The 20,254-nt window shown below is 37.5% G+C and overlaps 5 protein-coding genes across 5 annotated transcripts; 4 read left to right on the top strand and 1 right to left on the bottom strand.

Annotated features, from left to right (window-relative positions):
• Nucleotides 1-3,941: 3,941 nt before the first annotated feature.
• On the bottom strand, nt 3,942-5,022 carry B0P05DRAFT_610344 (uncharacterized protein). The gene has a single exon (XM_051583384.1). The coding sequence runs from the start codon at nt 4,948-4,950 to the stop codon at nt 4,420-4,422; it is 531 nt and encodes a 176-aa protein (XP_051436032.1). The 5' UTR covers nt 4,951-5,022; the 3' UTR covers nt 3,942-4,419.
• Nucleotides 5,023-11,105: 6,083 nt separating this feature from the next.
• On the top strand, nt 11,106-12,186 carry B0P05DRAFT_610330 (uncharacterized protein). The gene has a single exon (XM_051583383.1). It carries the CDS (start codon nt 11,178-11,180, stop codon nt 11,706-11,708), a length of 531 nt encoding a protein of 176 aa, XP_051436031.1. The 5' UTR covers nt 11,106-11,177; the 3' UTR covers nt 11,709-12,186.
• Nucleotides 12,187-18,270: 6,084 nt separating this feature from the next.
• B0P05DRAFT_536577 (uncharacterized protein) lies at nt 18,271-18,799 on the top strand. The gene is made up of 3 exons (XM_051577597.1): nt 18,271-18,443; nt 18,514-18,648; nt 18,713-18,799. The coding sequence occupies exons 1-2, from the start codon at nt 18,296-18,298 to the stop codon at nt 18,528-18,530; spliced, it is 165 nt and encodes a 54-aa protein (XP_051436030.1). The 5' UTR covers nt 18,271-18,295; the 3' UTR covers nt 18,531-18,648; nt 18,713-18,799.
• B0P05DRAFT_47819 (uncharacterized protein) lies at nt 18,665-19,487 on the top strand. Its single transcript, XM_051575003.1, has one exon. It carries the CDS (start codon nt 18,699-18,701, stop codon nt 19,404-19,406), a length of 708 nt encoding a protein of 235 aa, XP_051436029.1. The 5' UTR covers nt 18,665-18,698; the 3' UTR covers nt 19,407-19,487.
• Nucleotides 19,361-19,759, top strand: B0P05DRAFT_536572 (uncharacterized protein; the record flags this gene model as incomplete). The annotated part of the gene is made up of 1 exon (XM_051577596.1): nt 19,361-19,759. A coding segment is annotated over exon 1 (166 nt), but the record flags the coding sequence as incomplete, so codon positions are not given.
• Nucleotides 19,760-20,254: the final 495 nt, after the last annotated feature.

The raw sequence follows: 20,254 nt of genomic DNA, 5'->3' as shown, positions 1-20,254 counted from the left end.
GCCCGAAATCTTGTTCAGTTGACCTACAGAGTTGGCAGAGTAGTGACTTTTAACCTTGTAGCTGCGTCTGTTCAGTGTCTTGTTTCTTTGGCGCTGTTTGGATATAACGTTGCACTAAGACTTGTGTAATCAAAAGCTAGGGACAATAGCTGATGCTTATACACTTACTGATTGGTTGAAGTCAAGAGGTAAACACTAAACCCAAAAGGATGTAAATGTGTATACAGAGATCAGGTTTTTGGGTTTACTGATTCTCAATACATAAATACTTGTACTCCGGGGTACCTGTATACACAAAGGGGAAAAAGAATGCTTAGTGTCCGCCTTCTATAGTAGCATTCATGCATACAAAGACAGAAGACGAGCCATCTTTTGTCTCAAGATCAGGTTTATCATTGCCTGATATTCTGTTCAAGAGAGTGATTAACTCTTGTTCAGAAAAAAAATACATTTGTTCAAGTCTAGTCAACCTGTTCAAACTACTGAAAATACTTGTACTTTGGGGTACTTGTACATACAAAGGGGAAAAAGAAGGCATGGTGTCACTTTCTAGACTGAAACTGGTGTTTCTCTATCGACAAGGCTTTCTCTCAGGTGTCTCCAAGATTACTCAACAAGTCTCAAGGTCAATCAAGAATGGCTCTCATGGCTCAGAGGATATCTAGTAAGTATCTTCCAATGGTATTAAAAGTATAATACACTAAAGTCCTTTTGTATAGGTGTTTCCAAGGTTGGTCATCAAGGTCTGTTACTGATTCAAGGCTGTCTCCCTTTGGTTCTGGCTCTCTTTGACGTTTCAATGTATCCATTCAAGGCTTCGAGAAGTTTTCGCGGTATTGGTTCCCTTTGGTTGAGTCTTCTTTTTTTCTGTTTAAGGGTCTGATCAGCTCTTATCGAAGCAAGGAGAGGATTTGGTTAGGCTTGATCACCCTGATCAAATCCACAATATATTGGTGTTGTGTATATCAAATTCCCTTTTGGTTTTTACTAGCGTGTTCTCCCTCCTTCCAATCTCTACTTTTCTTTTTGTTTCGTTGTTGTGGTTTAACTGTTGAAAAAGTAGGTACATTTCTTCGTTTATGTTGTTTTTCTTTTTAGACTGAAGAAGGTTTTGTCTGGTGTCTTTAATATAAGTAATAGTTGTCTTTCTTGTTTTACAGTCAGTATTTGTGGTTGACTAGATCTTGTGTTTGCGCATTGTCTATTCATCTTCAGTTATTGACAAAAACAATCTTGAATAAAAGCAATGGGTTGAATCCACTTGTACAACTGCTTTATCCACTCACGTCTGTTGCTTTATTGTTGTCTTTTATTCTTAGTACGAGTTGACTAAAGTATAGTTCACTTATTAAACTACAGTGATGTTCCTTTCGATACGCTATGACATTATGTTTCGCTTTTACACATCTGCGCCTAGTCTTTGTAACAACTGGATCAAGACGCGAATGTGGTCTGTAAATGTCAGTAAAGCGGAAAAAAAAGAAAATGATATTCAAAGATATCATTGGAGATTGAACCACATTACCATCCTCTTACTAATAGCCCAGCGGTAACAAAATCCGTTACCTCACAATAGCCCAGCGGTAACTAAAAAAAAAAATAAAAAAAAAAATAAGAGGTAACAAAATCCGTTACCTCATAATAGCCTAGCGGTAACAAGGTCCGTTACCTCTCACAATAACCCAGCGGTAATTAAAAAAAAAATAAAAAAAAAAAAAATAAGAGGTAACAAAATCCGTTACCTCATAATAGCCTAGCGGTAACAAGGTCCGTTACCTCTCACAATAACCCAGCGGTAATTAAAAAAAAAATAAAAAAAAAAAATAAGAGGTAACAAAATCCGTTACCTCATAATAGCCTAGCGGTAACAAGGTCCGTTACCTCTCACAATAACCCAGCGGTAATTAAAAAAAAAATAAAAAAAAAAAAATAAGAGGTAACAAAATCCGTTACCTCATAATAGCCTAGCGGTAACAAGGTCCGTTACCTCTCACAATAACCCAGCGGTAATTAAAAAAAAAATAAAAAAAAAAAAAATAAGAGGTAACAAAATCCGTTACCTCATAATAGCCTAGCGGTAACAAGGTCCGTTACCTCTCACAATAACCCAGCGGTAACATCACCCCCTCCAGAATGAACTCATCTTTGATGGTTGTAAACGGCTTCTTACAATGTGAACATCTAGGCTTGGTATAACATTACTTGACATAAAAACGATTTAGAGTTTTTGCAATTTGTGTTCTTCAAAAGGAAAATAGTTTTCTTCTCTTTCATGTCACTTAGCATTTAATTCTTTTGCTAGCTCTTCTAATTGTGGATAATTTCTCTCTACTTTGTCTAGTAGGATAGTTTCTTCTCTTTGTTCCTGTCTTGTGTAGTACATCATTCTTATTCTCTTTGTTAGATGCAGATTTATCGCTTGATTTTGATTCAATGCGTTCATGCTCTAATCTTTTTAGTTTTTCAACTTTATCCCAGTAGCGATTGATGATTGTAGGATCTTGGAAACTAGATGCAGACTCCCAAGTGTTAGCTCTTTCACCAAAACTAGTCTATTTAACCAAGTACTCTTGTCTTCCTGGCTTGCCACGATGATCACGAATATCTTCTATTTCAAAGTATCCTTCTTCAATGGTTGACTCATCAATGGTCACAATCTTCAGTTCTGATGGTGTATAATTACGATGCAATAATTCATTTTGTTCGTCTTTTAATTCATATGAGCCACCTTTGTTTCTTCTTACAACAGTATAGGGGCCTTCATATAATGGAGACAGTTTACTCGGTCTCTTTTGCAGTCTTACCATAACATGTGTTCCGGGTTCAATATCAACAAGTATGTTCTTTGTATTGAACTTCTTAGTATATTCCTCATTTATCTTTTGACTTCTTTCAAAGATAGCAGGAAAGACAATCTCCTCCATGTGATCAATGCGCTGCTCAAGATCATCGCGCGTCATCATATCTTTGGGAAGTGGATATTTGTTCTTTTCTTCATAGTTTTTAGGTAAGCCGACTCTGCGTGAAAACATCGATGAGAAGGGTGAGCTCAACATCTTATTCTTGATAGCGTTGTTGATAGAAAGCTGGACTACTGGTAAGTAGTAATCCCAGTCTTTGCTATTCGATTGACACATCTTTCTCAGTGTGTTTTCAACAATCTTTACACTGGATTCAGCACTTCCATTTCCTCTAGGATGATAGGGAGTGGAGTATCTGCGATCAATGCCGAGCTTTTTCGAAATAGATTCAAGTAACAAGTTATGGTATGCTCTGCCATTGTCGGACTGTAGGATACGAGGAAATCCATAGTCTCCAAAGATCTGCATCAATGTATGAGCAATGGTATCTGATTGTTGGTTCTTAAGTGTTCGGACAATAATATATTTTGAACAAATATCAGTCAAGACCAAGATTTCAGTATTCCCATTTTCAGTTACAGAAAAAGGACCTGCAGAATCAACAGATACATGATCAAAGGGTTGCAATGCAATAATGCTTGTCAGTGGATGGTAACCTCTTTTTGCTATATTATGCTTTTGGCACTCAGGACATGAACTTACTAGTTCCTTGGCTTCTTGATACATATTTGTCCAATGAAGTCCTTGAGAGTGTAGTTCACGCACTATAACATGGCTGCCAAAGTGTCCAAAAGTATGTGCATCACGCAAGAGCTTTTCTCTTTCAGTCTCAGGCGGTGTAAAATAATCAAGTGGTTCTTTAGTTTGCTCAACAAGTTGCGTGGTAAGAACATGCAGGTTTTATCTCTGCTATATTTTTTCCTGCAAATAGCAGCTCTTTTTATTTTGGCAGCTTGTCCATTTCGCTTTCGATTGCCAGTGCTACCCCCCTACCAGTTTGTGATCACCTTCGAATTGGTCGAGAGGGGAATACAAACGACTTAATAAATCTGGCAGTTTAAGAAGGATACCAGGAATATGCACAGCGTCAAAGTCAGAAGTCAGAAGTCAGAGTTTCTTCGTATCAATTCAACATCATATTGTTGCAATCTTGTTGAGTATGCATATAGACCAATGCTTTGTGATCCGTGTGCAATGTAAATCGGCGTCCCCAAATATATTGATGGAAGCGACGAAAAGCCATCAGAGCACCATATAACTCACGACGAGTAGCACTCCATCTGCGTTGTGAGGGTGATAGAGCATTGGACACAAAGCTAATATATTTGTCTCTAGTGTGATCCAACGGAAGGAATTGTATAAGCTGAGCTGCTGACATAATAAGCTTCTTATCCATACGATCATCCAAGGTGCTTGCTAAGCTAAGTAGTGAAGCAGCTGCATTGATCCGCTCAATGCTTCGATTGTATACGTTTTGAGATACTTCGATGGCTTTCAGCAAAGCTTCTCCAGAGAATTTATGCGTCATATTCAGGGAATCAAGACTACTTTTGCGAGCTCAGTGATATACCTTGTCACCAAAGAACCAAACCATATCTTTGTGTAGTCGGTTGTTGTTTTGTAACAAGAGTATTAATGATAACGAAAGGATCAAATGAACATCAGATTCCATAGTCAAGTGATTATGTTTCACGAAATTATAGACATATTTCTGCATGTTATAGAACCTTTCTGAGATGTCTATTTGTTCAACGTAGAATCGATCCTGACCTGGGATGCGCAATGTCAAAGACAATGGCGTTGATTTATTTGCAGATAAACTGCGAGTGTTGTTTGTATCAACTGAATTGGGAACTTTGGCAGCAGGAGAGGGGGCTTCTTTATTATATGTCTTTTTTATGTGGATAAAACTTGAGTAAATTTCGTTCCAGATAACAGTGCTATATCGCCTCCCTTTTGGTGGCTTCTTCTTTTTTTTTTTTTTTTTTTTTTTTTCTTTTTTGGTTTTCTTAGCCTCCTTGTATGCAGCGGCAAATCTTTCAAACCAAGCTCCATGTAGATCAGTAACAGAAGTAGCATCTATTTGCATTGACCATCCGGGTATTAGCTCCTTATATTTTGATGCGAAAGAAGAAAAACTCGGGTTCTTGTTTTTTTGATATATAGTTTTCAAGGTCTTCTAGGCCAAAATACTTCATGATGAAAAGTGCAGATTAGTTAGAGCAGAAGACATACCTGAATAGAAAGGGGGTTTCGATTTGCTCTGCGACTTATTCACATACTAATAGGTTTATGCAAACGGTGTATAATGCTGGAATCCCCAAGGATGATCCTCGTATGGCAGGCAGATCTTTGGCATCTCTTACCGCACAGGTACAGGCTCTCGCTCCTCTTGCATGCATAAATGTACTGGGCAGGCAAGAGGAGGAAAATAACTCGTGGATGGTGGAAAACATTGCTGATATTGCTCGGGATATACTGGGTGATGATGTGGTCAACTATGGCTCCATTACTGCTGTGTTCTCTGCTGGTGCTGGCTCTCTTCTGTCTTCGTCTACTAGTGGCTCAGAGGATAGTGAAAGAAGAAGTCATCTTCAGAAGAAGCAAATAGAAAGAAGCACACCGTACAGCAAGACTGTTAAGACCTACTTTTGCAAGATGCACGGCTCCAATCCCACCCATGGCACTGAGAATTGTTTTACCCTTAGCAAAAACAAGAACAACAGAAAAAAATGTTGTGAGATGAAGAGAGAATAGATATAAAATAAGAGAAAAGGTAAGAACACAGACAAAGTCCGTTAGAACTTGTATAGGCTTTTATTTCCCAAAAGAAATGTTATCCTTTTCAATTGCTATAAAATATCGGGGTATTTATACTTTTTCTTCTTGGTCAAAATATTGTTTTGGGGTTAGCTTCTTGACTACGGATTGATTTGTCAGATCAGGAGCAATTAAGAGAAATGCCTTTAGAGGAAGTTGTCAGCTCAGACAATAGTACATGATCTGACCTGAACTTGAATAAACTATTACATGTTTGTCAAATGCCAATGCCAATGCTAATGTATTTGTCAGCTCTAACTGTCACTTTATGAGGGCCATTAATAATGACAGAGTCACTAGGTTCATAGTCTCTGACTATGAGGAGGATGTAGTACTTCTAGTAGAATGAGTGAATGTCAGTGACTATAGATCCATTGCAATTGCCATAGATGTGATTTGGTCTTTTGCCATGATCATCATGTATTGGTCTATGCATATAGATTCATATATGTTCACAACACACATGCGGATTCAATTTCACAAGAAAAGGTGCTGAAAGTTTTCATGAATGCAGTCACCAAACAAGCTCCGCCTCTAGCAATCCATCGTCCAACAATCGACTTAAAACCAAGTATACAATTCGTAGCCAAGATCGACATCAAGCGTTGTTCCTTGGCAGATCTGCAAATTAAGACTGCGTTTTTGGTAGCAATGGCAGCCTTTCTGCGACCATTGAACTTACAGAGAATATCTCTTTTATCCGCAACTCGGGACAACCAGGGCAACTTATTATTTGATATTGTGGTACCTAAAGAAACTAGACAAGGCAGACGAATTATCAAACCAGTACTTATTCATCCCCATCAAGTTTCGGACATTTGTCCAGTGTTATCTTTTCAAGCATTAAAAGATCATCCGGTGGCAAAAGTCAAACGCCAGCCTGACGTTTTATTCGTCAACACCAAGCGTCCTCAACAAGCGGTCAAAACTACCACCATCTCTTCTTGGCTGAGAAAGGCACTACGACAGTCTACAAGCGAATCAGGAGTCAGTGTACGCTCCATTGCATCCTCTATTGCGTTAAAACAAGGAATATCTTTTGACGATATGCAGACGCTGGACAACTGGGTTGATTCAAAAACATTTCAGAACCATTACCGGCGGGAACACTTATCGACGGTGGATTTTACCAACCAAGTACTGGGAGCAAATCTACCAATGGTTCAGCTTGATGAAGGCTCTAACAATGATGAAGAAAACCAGGAGTTTTTCGATGCTATGGAAGGTTTTTGATGTTTCTTACGCTGGAGCAGCAATTTATGTTTACTGTTCTATGTTCGAAGGTCTCAATACATTCTTGAGAGAAATTTATTTCGACCTTGAATTACGAGGTAACGAACCTTGTTACCGCTAGGCTATTATGAGGTAACGGACCTTGTTACCTCTTATTTTTTTTTTTTTATTTTTTTTTAATTACCGCTGGGTTATTGTGAGAGGTAACGGATTTTGTTACCGCTGGGCTATTAGTAAGAGGATGGTAATGTGGTTCAATCTCCAATGATATCTTTGAATATCATTTTCTTTTTTTTCCGCTTTACTGACATTTACAGACCACATTCGCGTCTTGATCCAGTTGTTACAAAGACTAGGCGCAGATGTGTAAAAGCGAAACATAATGTCATAGCGTATCGAAAGGAACATCACTGTAGTTTAATAAGTGAACTATACTTTAGTCAACTCGTACTAAGAATAAAAGACAACAATAAAGCAACAGACGTGAGTGGATAAAGCAGTTGTACAAGTGGATTCAACCCATTGCTTTTATTCAAGATTGTTTTTGTCAATAACTGAAGATGAATAGACAATGCGCAAACACAAGATCTAGTCAACCACAAATACTGACTGTAAAACAAGAAAGACAACTATTACTTATATTAAAGACACCAGACAAAACCTTCTTCAGTCTAAAAAGAAAAACAACATAAACGAAGAAATGTACCTACTTTTTCAACAGTTAAACCACAACAACGAAACAAAAAGAAAAGTAGAGATTGGAAGGAGGGAGAACACGCTAGTAAAAACCAAAAGGGAATTTGATATACACAACACCAATATATTGTGGATTTGATCAGGGTGATCAAGCCTAACCAAATCCTCTCCTTGCTTCGATAAGAGCTGATCAGACCCTTAAACAGAAAAAAAGAAGACTCAACCAAAGGGAACCAATACCGCGAAAACTTCTCGAAGCCTTGAATGGATACATTGAAACGTCAAAGAGAGCCAGAACCAAAGGGAGACAGCCTTGAATCAGTAACAGACCTTGATGACCAACCTTGGAAACACCTATACAAAAGGACTTTAGTGTATTATACTTTTAATACCATTGGAAGATACTTACTAGATATCCTCTGAGCCATGAGAGCCATTCTTGATTGACCTTGAGACTTGTTGAGTAATCTTGGAGACACCTGAGAGAAAGCCTTGTCGATAGAGAAACACCAGTTTCAGTCTAGAAAGTGACACCATGCCTTCTTTTTCCCCTTTGTATGTACAAGTACCCCAAAGTACAAGTATTTTCAGTAGTTTGAACAGGTTGACTAGACTTGAACAAATGTATTTTTTTTCTGAACAAGAGTTAATCACTCTCTTGAACAGAATATCAGGCAATGATAAACCTGATCTTGAGACAAAAGATGGCTCGTCTTCTGTCTTTGTATGCATGAATGCTACTATAGAAGGCGGACACTAAGCATTCTTTTTCCCCTTTGTGTATACAGGTACCCCGGAGTACAAGTATTTATGTATTGAGAATCAGTAAACCCAAAAACCTGATCTCTGTATACACATTTACATCCTTTTGGGTTTAGTGTTTACCTCTTGACTTCAACCAATCAGTAAGTGTATAAGCATCAGCTATTGTCCCTAGCTTTTGATTACACAAGTCTTAGTGCAACGTTATATCCAAACAGCGCCAAAGAAACAAGACACTGAACAGACGCAGCTACAAGGTTAAAAGTCACTACTCTGCCAACTCTGTAGGTCAACTGAACAAGATTTCGGGCAACTTGGACAATATGGACCTTATTTTGACAAAAGTGTAAAAATAAAAGACGGGTTCGAAAAAGAAAAAGCCTGACAAGTTCTATGAAAAAAAAAAATAAGAGGTAACAAAATCCGTTACCTCACAATAGCCCAGCGGTAACTAAAAAAAAAAATAAAAAAAAAATAAGAGGTAACAAAATCCGTTACCTCATAATAGCCTAGCGGTAACAAAATCCGTTACCTCTCACAATAACCCAGCGGTAATTAAAAAAAAAATAAAAAAAAAAAAATAAGAGGTAACAAAATCCGTTACCTCATAATAGCCTAGCGGTAACAAAATCCGTTACCTCTCACAATAACCCAGCGGTAATTAAAAAAAAAATAAAAAAAAAAAATAAGAGGTAACAAGGTCCGTTACCTCATAATAGCCTAGCGGTAACAAGGTTCGTTACCTCGTAATTCAAGGTCGAAATAAATTTCTCTCAAGAATGTATTGAGACCTTCGAACATAGAACAGTAAACATAAATTGCTGCTCCAGCGTAAGAAACATCAAAAACCTTCCATAGCATCGAAAAACTCCTGGTTTTCTTCATCATTGTTAGAGCCTTCATCAAGCTGAACCATTGGTAGATTTGCTCCCAGTACTTGGTTGGTAAAATCCACCGTCGATAAGTGTTCCCGCCGGTAATGGTTCTGAAATGTTTTTGAATCAACCCAGTTGTCCAGCGTCTGCATATCGTCAAAAGATATTCCTTGTTTTAACGCAATAGAGGATGCAATGGAGCGTACACTGACTCCTGATTCGCTTGTAGACTGTCGTAGTGCCTTTCTCAGCCAAGAAGAGATGGTGGTAGTTTTGACCGCTTGTTGAGGACGCTTGGTGTTGACGAATAAAACGTCAGGCTGGCGTTTGACTTTTGCCACCGGATGATCTTTTAATGCTTGAAAAGATAACACTGGACAAATGTCCGAAACTTGATGGGGATGAATAAGTACTGGTTTGATAATTCGTCTGCCTTGTCTAGTTTCTTTAGGTACCACAATATCAAATAATAAGTTGCCCTGGTTGTCCCGAGTTGCGGATAAAAGAGATATTCTCTGTAAGTTCAATGGTCGCAGAAAGGCTGCCATTGCTACCAAAAACGCAGTCTTAATTTGCAGATCTGCCAAGGAACAACGCTTGATGTCGATCTTGGCTACGAATTGTATACTTGGTTTTAAGTCGATTGTTGGACGATGGATTGCTAGAGGCGGAGCTTGTTTGGTGACTGCATTCATGAAAACTTTCAGCACCTTTTCTTGTGAAATTGAATCCGCATGTGTGTTGTGAACATATATGAATCTATATGCATAGACCAATACATGATGATCATGGCAAAAGACCAAATCACATCTATGGCAATTGCAATGGATCTATAGTCACTGACATTCACTCATTCTACTAGAAGTACTACATCCTCCTCATAGTCAGAGACTATGAACCTAGTGACTCTGTCATTATTAATGGCCCTCATAAAGTGACAGTTAGAGCTGACAAATACATTAGCATTGGCATTGGCATTTGACAAACATGTAATAGTTTATTCAAGTTCAGGTCAGATCATGTACTATTGTCTGAGCTGACAACTTCCTCTAAAGGCATTTCTCTTAATTGCTCCTGATCTGACAAATCAATCCGTAGTCAAGAAGCTAACCCCAAAACAATATTTTGACCAAGAAGAAAAAGTATAAATACCCCGATATTTTATAGCAATTGAAAAGGATAACATTTCTTTTGGGAAATAAAAGCCTATACAAGTTCTAACGGACTTTGTCTGTGTTCTTACCTTTTCTCTTATTTTATATCTATTCTCTCTTCATCTCACAACATTTTTTTCTGTTGTTCTTGTTTTTGCTAAGGGTAAAACAATTCTCAGTGCCATGGGTGGGATTGGAGCCGTGCATCTTGCAAAAGTAGGTCTTAACAGTCTTGCTGTACGGTGTGCTTCTTTCTATTTGCTTCTTCTGAAGATGACTTCTTCTTTCACTATCCTCTGAGCCACTAGTAGACGAAGACAGAAGAGAGCCAGCACCAGCAGAGAACACAGCAGTAATGGAGCCATAGTTGACCACATCATCACCCAGTATATCCCGAGCAATATCAGCAATGTTTTCCACCATCCACGAGTTATTTTCCTCCTCTTGCCTGCCCAGTACATTTATGCATGCAAGAGGAGCGAGAGCCTGTACCTGTGCGGTAAGAGATGCCAAAGATCTGCCTGCCATACGAGGATCATCCTTGGGGATTCCAGCATTATACACCGTTTGCATAAACCTATTAGTATGTGAATAAGTCGCAGAGCAAATCGAAACCCCCTTTCTATTCAGGTATGTCTTCTGCTCTAACTAATCTGCACTTTTCATCATGAAGTATTTTGGCCTAGAAGACCTTGAAAACTATATATCAAAAAAACAAGAACCCGAGTTTTTCTTCTTTCGCATCAAAATATAAGGAGCTAATACCCGGATGGTCAATGCAAATAGATGCTACTTCTGTTACTGATCTACATGGAGCTTGGTTTGAAAGATTTGCCGCTGCATACAAGGAGGCTAAGAAAACCAAAAAAGAAAAAAAAAAAAAAAAAAAAAAAAAGAAGAAGCCACCAAAAGGGAGGCGATATAGCACTGTTATCTGGAACGAAATTTACTCAAGTTTTATCCACATAAAAAAGACATATAATAAAGAAGCCCCCTCTCCTGCTGCCAAAGTTCCCAATTCAGTTGATACAAACAACACTCGCAGTTTATCTGCAAATAAATCAACGCCATTGTCTTTGACATTGCGCATCCCAGGTCAGGATCGATTCTACGTTGAACAAATAGACATCTCAGAAAGGTTCTATAACATGCAGAAATATGTCTATAATTTCGTGAAACATAATCACTTGACTATGGAATCTGATGTTCATTTGATCCTTTCGTTATCATTAATACTCTTGTTACAAAACAACAACCGACTACACAAAGATATGGTTTGGTTCTTTGGTGACAAGGTATATCACTGAGCTCGCAAAAGTAGTCTTGATTCCCTGAATATGACGCATAAATTCTCTGGAGAAGCTTTGCTGAAAGCCATCGAAGTATCTCAAAACGTATACAATCGAAGCATTGAGCGGATCAATGCAGCTGCTTCACTACTTAGCTTAGCAAGCACCTTGGATGATCGTATGGATAAGAAGCTTATTATGTCAGCAGCTCAGCTTATACAATTCCTTCCGTTGGATCACACTAGAGACAAATATATTAGCTTTGTGTCCAATGCTCTATCACCCTCACAACGCAGATGGAGTGCTACTCGTCGTGAGTTATATGGTGCTCTGATGGCTTTTCGTCGCTTCCATCAATATATTTGGGGACGCCGATTTACATTGCACACGGATCACAAAGCATTGGTCTATATGCATACTCAACAAGATTGCAACAATATGATGTTGAATTGATACGAAGAAACTCTGACTTCTGACTTCTGACTTTGACGCTGTGCATATTCCTGGTATCCTTCTTAAACTGCCAGATTTATTAAGTCGTTTGTATTCCCCTCTCGACCAATTCGAAGGTGATCACAAACTGGTAGGGGGGTAGCACTGGCAATCGAAAGCGAAATGGACAAGCTGCCAAAATAAAAAGAGCTGCTATTTGCAGGAAAAAATATAGCAGAGATAAAAACCTGCATGTTCTTACCACGCAACTTGTTGAGCAAACTAAAGAACCACTTGATTATTTTACACCGCCTGAGACTGAAAGAGAAAAGCTCTTGCGTGATGCACATACTTTTGGACACTTTGGCAGCCATGTTATAGTGCGTGAACTACACTCTCAAGGACTTCATTGGACAAATATGTATCAAGAAGCCAAGGAACTAGTAAGTTCATGTCCTGAGTGCCAAAAGCATAATATAGCAAAAAGAGGTTACCATCCACTGACAAGCATTATTGCATTGCAACCCTTTGATCATGTATCTGTTGATTCTGCAGGTCCTTTTTCTGTAACTGAAAATGGGAATACTGAAATCTTGGTCTTGACTGATATTTGTTCAAAATATATTATTGTCCGAACACTTAAGAACCAACAATCAGATACCATTGCTCATACATTGATGCAGATCTTTGGAGACTATGGATTTCCTCGTATCCTACAGTCCGACAATGGCAGAGCATACCATAACTTGTTACTTGAATCTATTTCGAAAAAGCTCGGCATTGATCGCAGATACTCCACTCCCTATCATCCTAGAGGAAATGGAAGTGCTGAATCCAGTGTAAAGATTGTTGAAAACACACTGAGAAAGATGTGTCAATCGAATAGCAAAGACTGGGATTACTACTTACCAGTAGTCCAGCTTTCTATCAACAACGCTATCAAGAATAAGATGTTGAGCTCACCCTTCTCATCGATGTTTTCACGCAGAGTCGGCTTACCTAAAAACTATGAAGAAAAGAACAAATATCCACTTCCCAAAGATATGATGACGCGCGATGATCTTGAGCAGCGCATTGATCACATGGAGGAGATTGTCTTTCCTGCTATCTTTGAAAGAAGTCAAAAGATAAATGAGGAATATACTAAGAAGTTCAATACAAAGAACATACTTGTTGATATTGAACCCGGAACACATGTTATGGTAAGACTGCAAAAGAGACCGAGTAAACTGTCTCCATTATATGAAGGCCCCTATACTGTTGTAAGAAGAAACAAAGGTGGCTCATATGAATTAAAAGACGAACAAAATGAATTATTGCATCGTAATTATACACCATCAGAACTGAAGATTGTGACCATTGATGAGTCAACCATTGAAGAAGGATACTTTGAAATAGAAGATATTCGTGATCATCGTGGCAAGCCAGGAAGACAAGAGTACTTGGTTAAATAGACTAGTTTTGGTGAAAGAGCTAACACTTGGGAGTCTGCATCTAGTTTCCAAGATCCTACAATCATCAATCGCTACTGGGATAAAGTTGAAAAACTAAAAAGATTAGAGCATGAACGCATTGAATCAAAATCAAGCGATAAATCTGCATCTAACAAAGAGAATAAGAATGATGTACTACACAAGACAGGAACAAAGAGAAGAAACTATCCTACTAGACAAAGTAGAGAGAAATTATCCACAATTAGAAGAGCTAGCAAAAGAATTAAATGCTAAGTGACATGAAAGAGAAGAAAACTATTTTCCTTTTGAAGAACACAAATTGCAAAAACTCTAAATCGTTTTTATGTCAAGTAATGTTATACCAAGCCTAGATGTTCACATTGTAAGAAGCCGTTTACAACCATCAAAGATGAGTTCATTCTGGAGGGGGTGATGTTACCGCTGGGTTATTGTGAGAGGTAACGGACCTTGTTACCGCTAGGCTATTATGAGGTAACGGATTTTGTTACCTCTTATTTTTTTTTTTTTATTTTTTTTTTAATTACCGCTGGGTTATTGTGAGAGGTAACGGACCTTGTTACCGCTAGGCTATTATGAGGTAACGGATTTTGTTACCTCTTATTTTTTTTTTTTTTATTTTTTTTTAATTACCGCTGGGTTATTGTGAGAGGTAACGGACCTTGTTACCGCTAGGCTATTATGAGGTAACGGATTTTGTTACCTCTTATTTTTTTTTTTTATTTTTTTTTAATTACCGCTGGGTTATTGTGAGAGGTAACGGACCTTGTTACCGCTAGGCTATTATGAGGTAACGGATTTTGTTACCTCTTATTTTTTTTTTTTTATTTTTTTTTTAATTACCGCTGGGTTATTGTGAGAGGTAACGGACCTTGTTACCGCTAGGCTATTATGAGGTAACGGATTTTGTTACCTCTTATTTTTTTTTTTATTTTTTTTTTTTAGTTACCGCTGGGCTATTGTGAGGTAACGGATTTTGTTACCGCTGGGCTATTAGTAAGAGGATGGTAATGTGGTTCAATCTCCAATGATATCTTTGAATATCATTTTCTTTTTTTTCCGCTTTACTGACATTTACAGACCACATTCGCGTCTTGATCCAGTTGTTACAAAGACTAGGCGCAGATGTGTAAAAGCGAAACATAATGTCATAGCGTATCGAAAGGAACATCACTGTAGTTTAATAAGTGAACTATACTTTAGTCAACTCGTACTAAGAATAAAAGACAACAATAAAGCAACAGACGTGAGTGGATAAAGCAGTTGTACAAGTGGATTCAACCCATTGCTTTTATTCAAGATTGTTTTTGTCAATAACTGAAGATGAATAGACAATGCGCAAACACAAGATCTAGTCAACCACAAATACTGACTGTAAAACAAGAAAGACAACTATTACTTATATTAAAGACACCAGACAAAACCTTCTTCAGTCTAAAAAGAAAAACAACATAAACGAAGAAATGTACCTACTTTTTCAACAGTTAAACCACAACAACGAAACAAAAAGAAAAGTAGAGATTGGAAGGAGGGAGAACACGCTAGTAAAAACCAAAAGGGAATTTGATATACACAACACCAATATATTGTGGATTTGATCAGGGTGATCAAGCCTAACCAAATCCTCTCCTTGCTTCGATAAGAGCTGATCAGACCCTTAAACAGAAAAAAAGAAGACTCAACCAAAGGGAACCAATACCGCGAAAACTTCTCGAAGCCTTGAATGGATACATTGAAACGTCAAAGAGAGCCAGAACCAAAGGGAGACAGCCTTGAATCAGTAACAGACCTTGATGACCAACCTTGGAAACACCTATACAAAAGGACTTTAGTGTATTATACTTTTAATACCATTGGAAGATACTTACTAGATATCCTCTGAGCCATGAGAGCCATTCTTGATTGACCTTGAGACTTGTTGAGTAATCTTGGAGACACCTGAGAGAAAGCCTTGTCGATAGAGAAACACCAGTTTCAGTCTAGAAAGTGACACCATGCCTTCTTTTTCCCCTTTGTATGTACAAGTACCCCAAAGTACAAGTATTTTCAGTAGTTTGAACAGGTTGACTAGACTTGAACAAATGTATTTTTTTTTCTGAACAAGAGTTAATCACTCTCTTGAACAGAATATCAGGCAATGATAAACCTGATCTTGAGACAAAAGATGGCTCGTCTTCTGTCTTTGTATGCATGAATGCTACTATAGAAGGCGGACACTAAGCATTCTTTTTCCCCTTTGTGTATACAGGTACCCCGGAGTACAAGTATTTATGTATTGAGAATCAGTAAACCCAAAAACCTGATCTCTGTATACACATTTACATCCTTTTGGGTTTAGTGTTTACCTCTTGACTTCAACCAATCAGTAAGTGTATAAGCATCAGCTATTGTCCCTAGCTTTTGATTACACAAGTCTTAGTGCAACGTTGTTGTTTGTGAAGGGCTGAGCGTTGTTTGTTGAGGGGAAGAAGTCTTCACGACCTTTCCCTCTCGACTGAAAAAGTCCATTATGTTGATATTGTCTTGAAAACCTCTTTGGTTACCTCTGAAATATCCTCTGTTAAATTTTGAATGATTATATACATTGCTATGGCCTTGGTTGGATGTAGCGTTTGTAATGATTCGTTGTTGGAACCTGGCTTGGTGTAAATCTGCAATGAATTCTTCATCGGATGCATTGGCTGTGCGTTCGTCATCTGTTCGTCCAACATGTTGCATGCTTGCTGGTAAATGTAATGCTTTTGTTGCAAATTCTTTGACTTCTTTATCTTGGAATTTTGCTGTTCCATATCCAAATATTGCGAGTTTGCAAGTTTGGTCGATGATTCCTGCAAAGATTTGTTGCTGCTCTTCATTTTTAAAAACCATTGTCTGTTGTAATAAAATGAGTTGCTCATAAATCTCAGTGGCTGCCCTTGCTTGTGTTCTGGTGTTTTCAGCACATTTTTAGATAGTGTTGATGACCTGGAATGTATCTGTTTTATGTCTCTTGATCTCAGGGATAAGGTCTTTATTGATTTGTTCTTGTTGAGTCCAAGGCTCGTGTGTGTATTTTGCAATATGTCTCTTGAATCGTTTAAATTCTTTGAGTATATAATTTGGCGAGTTATCTAGATTTTGTGATATTTCCATTGGTAATGGTGTTCCTTGGTATTGTGCTTCTCGTTGTGTTTGTCTTTCAATCTCCAATCGTCTAAACAGTTCGACGGTTTGGTCTGTTGTAATGTATCCATTGTTTTCATTAATATTTGCGTTTTGGTTGATTCACTCATAATTTAATCCACGGTGTGCGGCTTTGAAAGATATAGGGAAGAAAGGGAAATTCTATTGGTTATTTCATATATATTAAAAATAAAGCGTGGATCTAAGAGCATTTACATTAGGAGCTGAGATGGAGGAAACTGAGATTGTTATAGGTACGACAAACAATCCGTTACCTCATACTAGCTTAGCTGTAAAGAAAAGTAATAAAGAGTTCGCGTTATTTTTTCATAATATGACACACACCCTTAGTAATATACTCAGCCCTAGTAGGCGATACTAGTAATATACTCAGTTCTAGTAGCTTTTGCTGGTATAATATTGGGAATATGCAATAGGCTATTATTGAAATATAAGCAAATACTGATTTTACACCAAATTCAAACGATGCTAGTTTTTTTCTGGGCGAACCAAAATTAATTTCCAGATGTTTTTTCTGCCTATTTTGGACGAAATAAAATGGAAATTAAACAGAAAAAGAATTAGCTTTTTGGATGAATGAGAGTTTACATTTAGACATTTATCTGTAAAGGGAAATCAATTGTTAGAGAAGCAATATCACAATGACTGATTATTGTGGTGTTTTGGGACTTTTTAAATAAAAAGATTGAATATAGAAATTATAAAAAAAATAAAGAGATGCGTAGGAAGTACTTTGAGACCGTTTATAAATATTTATATTCTAGGTTTATATGTGATTTGGATTATGTCCTTAGATGTAACCTGAGATAGGACTTGATGAGCTGAAGGTTATATTAGATGGAGTAAGAGTATTGGCTTTTTCAGTAAAATATACTTTGCGAACCATCTTTACAGTTATTTATCATTCAAGATGAGATCTGTTTACTGGTTTCTGGATTATATGACTCTATTCCGTAGGAGTGTAAATGTTGATTCAGCTATATCATTGTTTAGAATGAACTCAGTTCTATTGCTATCAAACTATGACTAGCTGGCATAATGATAATAATAATAATATATGACAAATGTTCTTGTTATGAGAAAAGATTTATTTGTGATAATATACTTTTTTTATTTAAAGTCATTTATACCAGATCATCAACAATAGTTAGATCGACTTGTCTGTTATGATGTTTTTTTTAACGAGATTCATCTTATTAAAGAAAAATTAAGTTTTCCATCTGCTATTGGAGGAGCTAGCCAGTGCATTACTGAGGCCTGCAAGGAGCTGGCAACCACCTACGAGAATGCAGTTGTAGAAAGACTTGAAAATATGTTGAGAAGATTTTTGCAATATCAAATTCAAATTATTCTTGTTGCAAGAGCTAATAATCACATCCATTTACTCTAAATACTTAAATATTATGTATATAGTCCATGGCTCCGAAGGATGTCGATGATATTGTTATAAAATATGGATATCAATATGTCTGCCAAGGTGAAGCGGTGTGGCCTGAACAGAAATCACTTGAAGACCCTATGATCAAACGAAGAATCGATGAACTATGCCTGCCACTTAAAAACAAACTCGATGCTAGAGTTAGTATAAAATCATTAGCTGATAACCCTGGCTTTTTTGTTCCTCTGTTATTTCATATACTGGCTGTCTTTGAAAGGGAACATCAGTCCTATAAAGCGTTTGACGTTAGAAGACTTCCTTTACCAAGGCTGTTCAATGTATTCCCTTCACCGTCATACCATTGGCGATCAGTGACAATTTCAGTCAATGTATTAGCAGCATTTCTTCCTGGTGAACCACTCCCCAGAGGGTATAATGATCAGCTGCATTTATTTTACAAGGTATTTGATTTTAAACCGCTTAGAATCAAATCGTAAATATATAGTTGTAAAGAAATGTTTTTATATAATAGTTATTTAAAATATGCTTATTATTAGGGTTGAATCTTTGTTACCCACTGGAACAAATAAGAGGCTCTTTGGTAACCTGATCAGATCAGACGGTTTTTCTGTTCATTTCGTTTTTAACAAACGAACAATAAGAGGAAAACGTTTTACCGAGCAAATCAATCAAGTTGATCTGATCCTGGATGATTTTGGGCAGCATGAAGTTGACAGCCACTATTTACCAATAGCCGTAGATCCAGGAAGAAAAAGGGTTTTCATTGCATTTGCTGGTTCAAGTGGTAATATAAACGACTTCAGACAATGTTCCATCAAGGAATATTACCACTTGACAGGCTCTACAAGATTCTCAGCAGAGCAACAGAAGAAAAAGAAAGCATGCGGTATTAAGACGATTGAAACAAATATACCCACCAATAAGACTGCCAATGAATCACTGTATATGGAGTATGCCATTTATATGCTCGAAAACATTAGTCGTATTTTCAGTTTTTACAATCAAGAAACTGCAAAAGAAACCTTTTTCTTATACCAGGGTCGCCAACGAGCGCCGGAGCAAATGGTGAAAATGTTGCTAGATGGTACCAAGAAATACAACAAGAAGTCAAGAGGAAACAAACGAAAAAGAGCAAAGAACAAAGGGAAGTGGAAAAAGAAGGGGAATAAGTCTGGAAAGAAGGATAAAGGAAAGAGAAAAATGGCACTGAAAACAATAAAAACAAGGTAAAAAGTTACTTGGGCATGGCTACGATAATTTTTATACTCATAAGTTTATGGTACTTGGAGAAAGCAATTTCTTTCAGTACAAACAGAAGGTACCACTGATAGTATCTGGTAGTGGCATGTCTGGGAAGAACCATGTGGAGATGAAAACGGTTCGGACTGGTGTCACTGGTCTTCTATACAGAACGTTGAAAAGAAGAGAGAGAGGACTGGTGACTTACTCGTTGTGGACATTGATAAATATTTGACGTCCCAAATATGTTCCAAATGTGAAAGCAGGACTTTGGGTGGTATTAGTGGTGCGTGCGGTAATAGTGTTCTCGTTTGCAAGACGTGCAGAACATTATGGCAGCGTGACATCAACGCTAGTTTGAATATGATGAACATTGCTAAGTCAATTTGGAAGGGTGAAGGCCGTCCAGAACGATTCAAGAGAAATTAAAAAGAAAAGCAGTAATCGCCGTAATGAACACGGTATTTCCTTTGGGAATTAAGACTGTTATAAGTAAAATCATCTAACATGCTATTGTACCTTCTCTAATAATTCTTCTCTTTCTGTTCAATTTCCATTTTTATTTCGTCCAAAATAGGTAAGAAAAACATCTGGAAATTAATTTTGATTCGTCCAGAAAAAAAACTAACATCGTCTGAATTCAAAGTAGAAATACTGTATCTGCGACTATTATTGCACTATATGAGGTGCAAATGAAACAAACATTTGGGAAAAAAAGATAACATATATCGATAACATTTACCTTAAGCCTAGTTCATTGTCAATGCACCTAACCCAGAATATCTCAGCATACTTAACCCAATCTTGGCAATCCTGAACAGTAACTGATCCACAAGCTG

This window comes from Gilbertella persicaria (assembly GCF_025201335.1).
Source record: "Gilbertella persicaria strain CBS 190.32 chromosome Unknown B0P05scaffold_14, whole genome shotgun sequence".
NCBI classification, from domain to species: Eukaryota; Fungi; Mucoromycota; class Mucoromycetes; order Mucorales; family Choanephoraceae; genus Gilbertella; species Gilbertella persicaria.
Note: the sequence above shows the minus strand (reverse complement) of the source record. Positions and strands in the feature narration are given on the sequence as shown.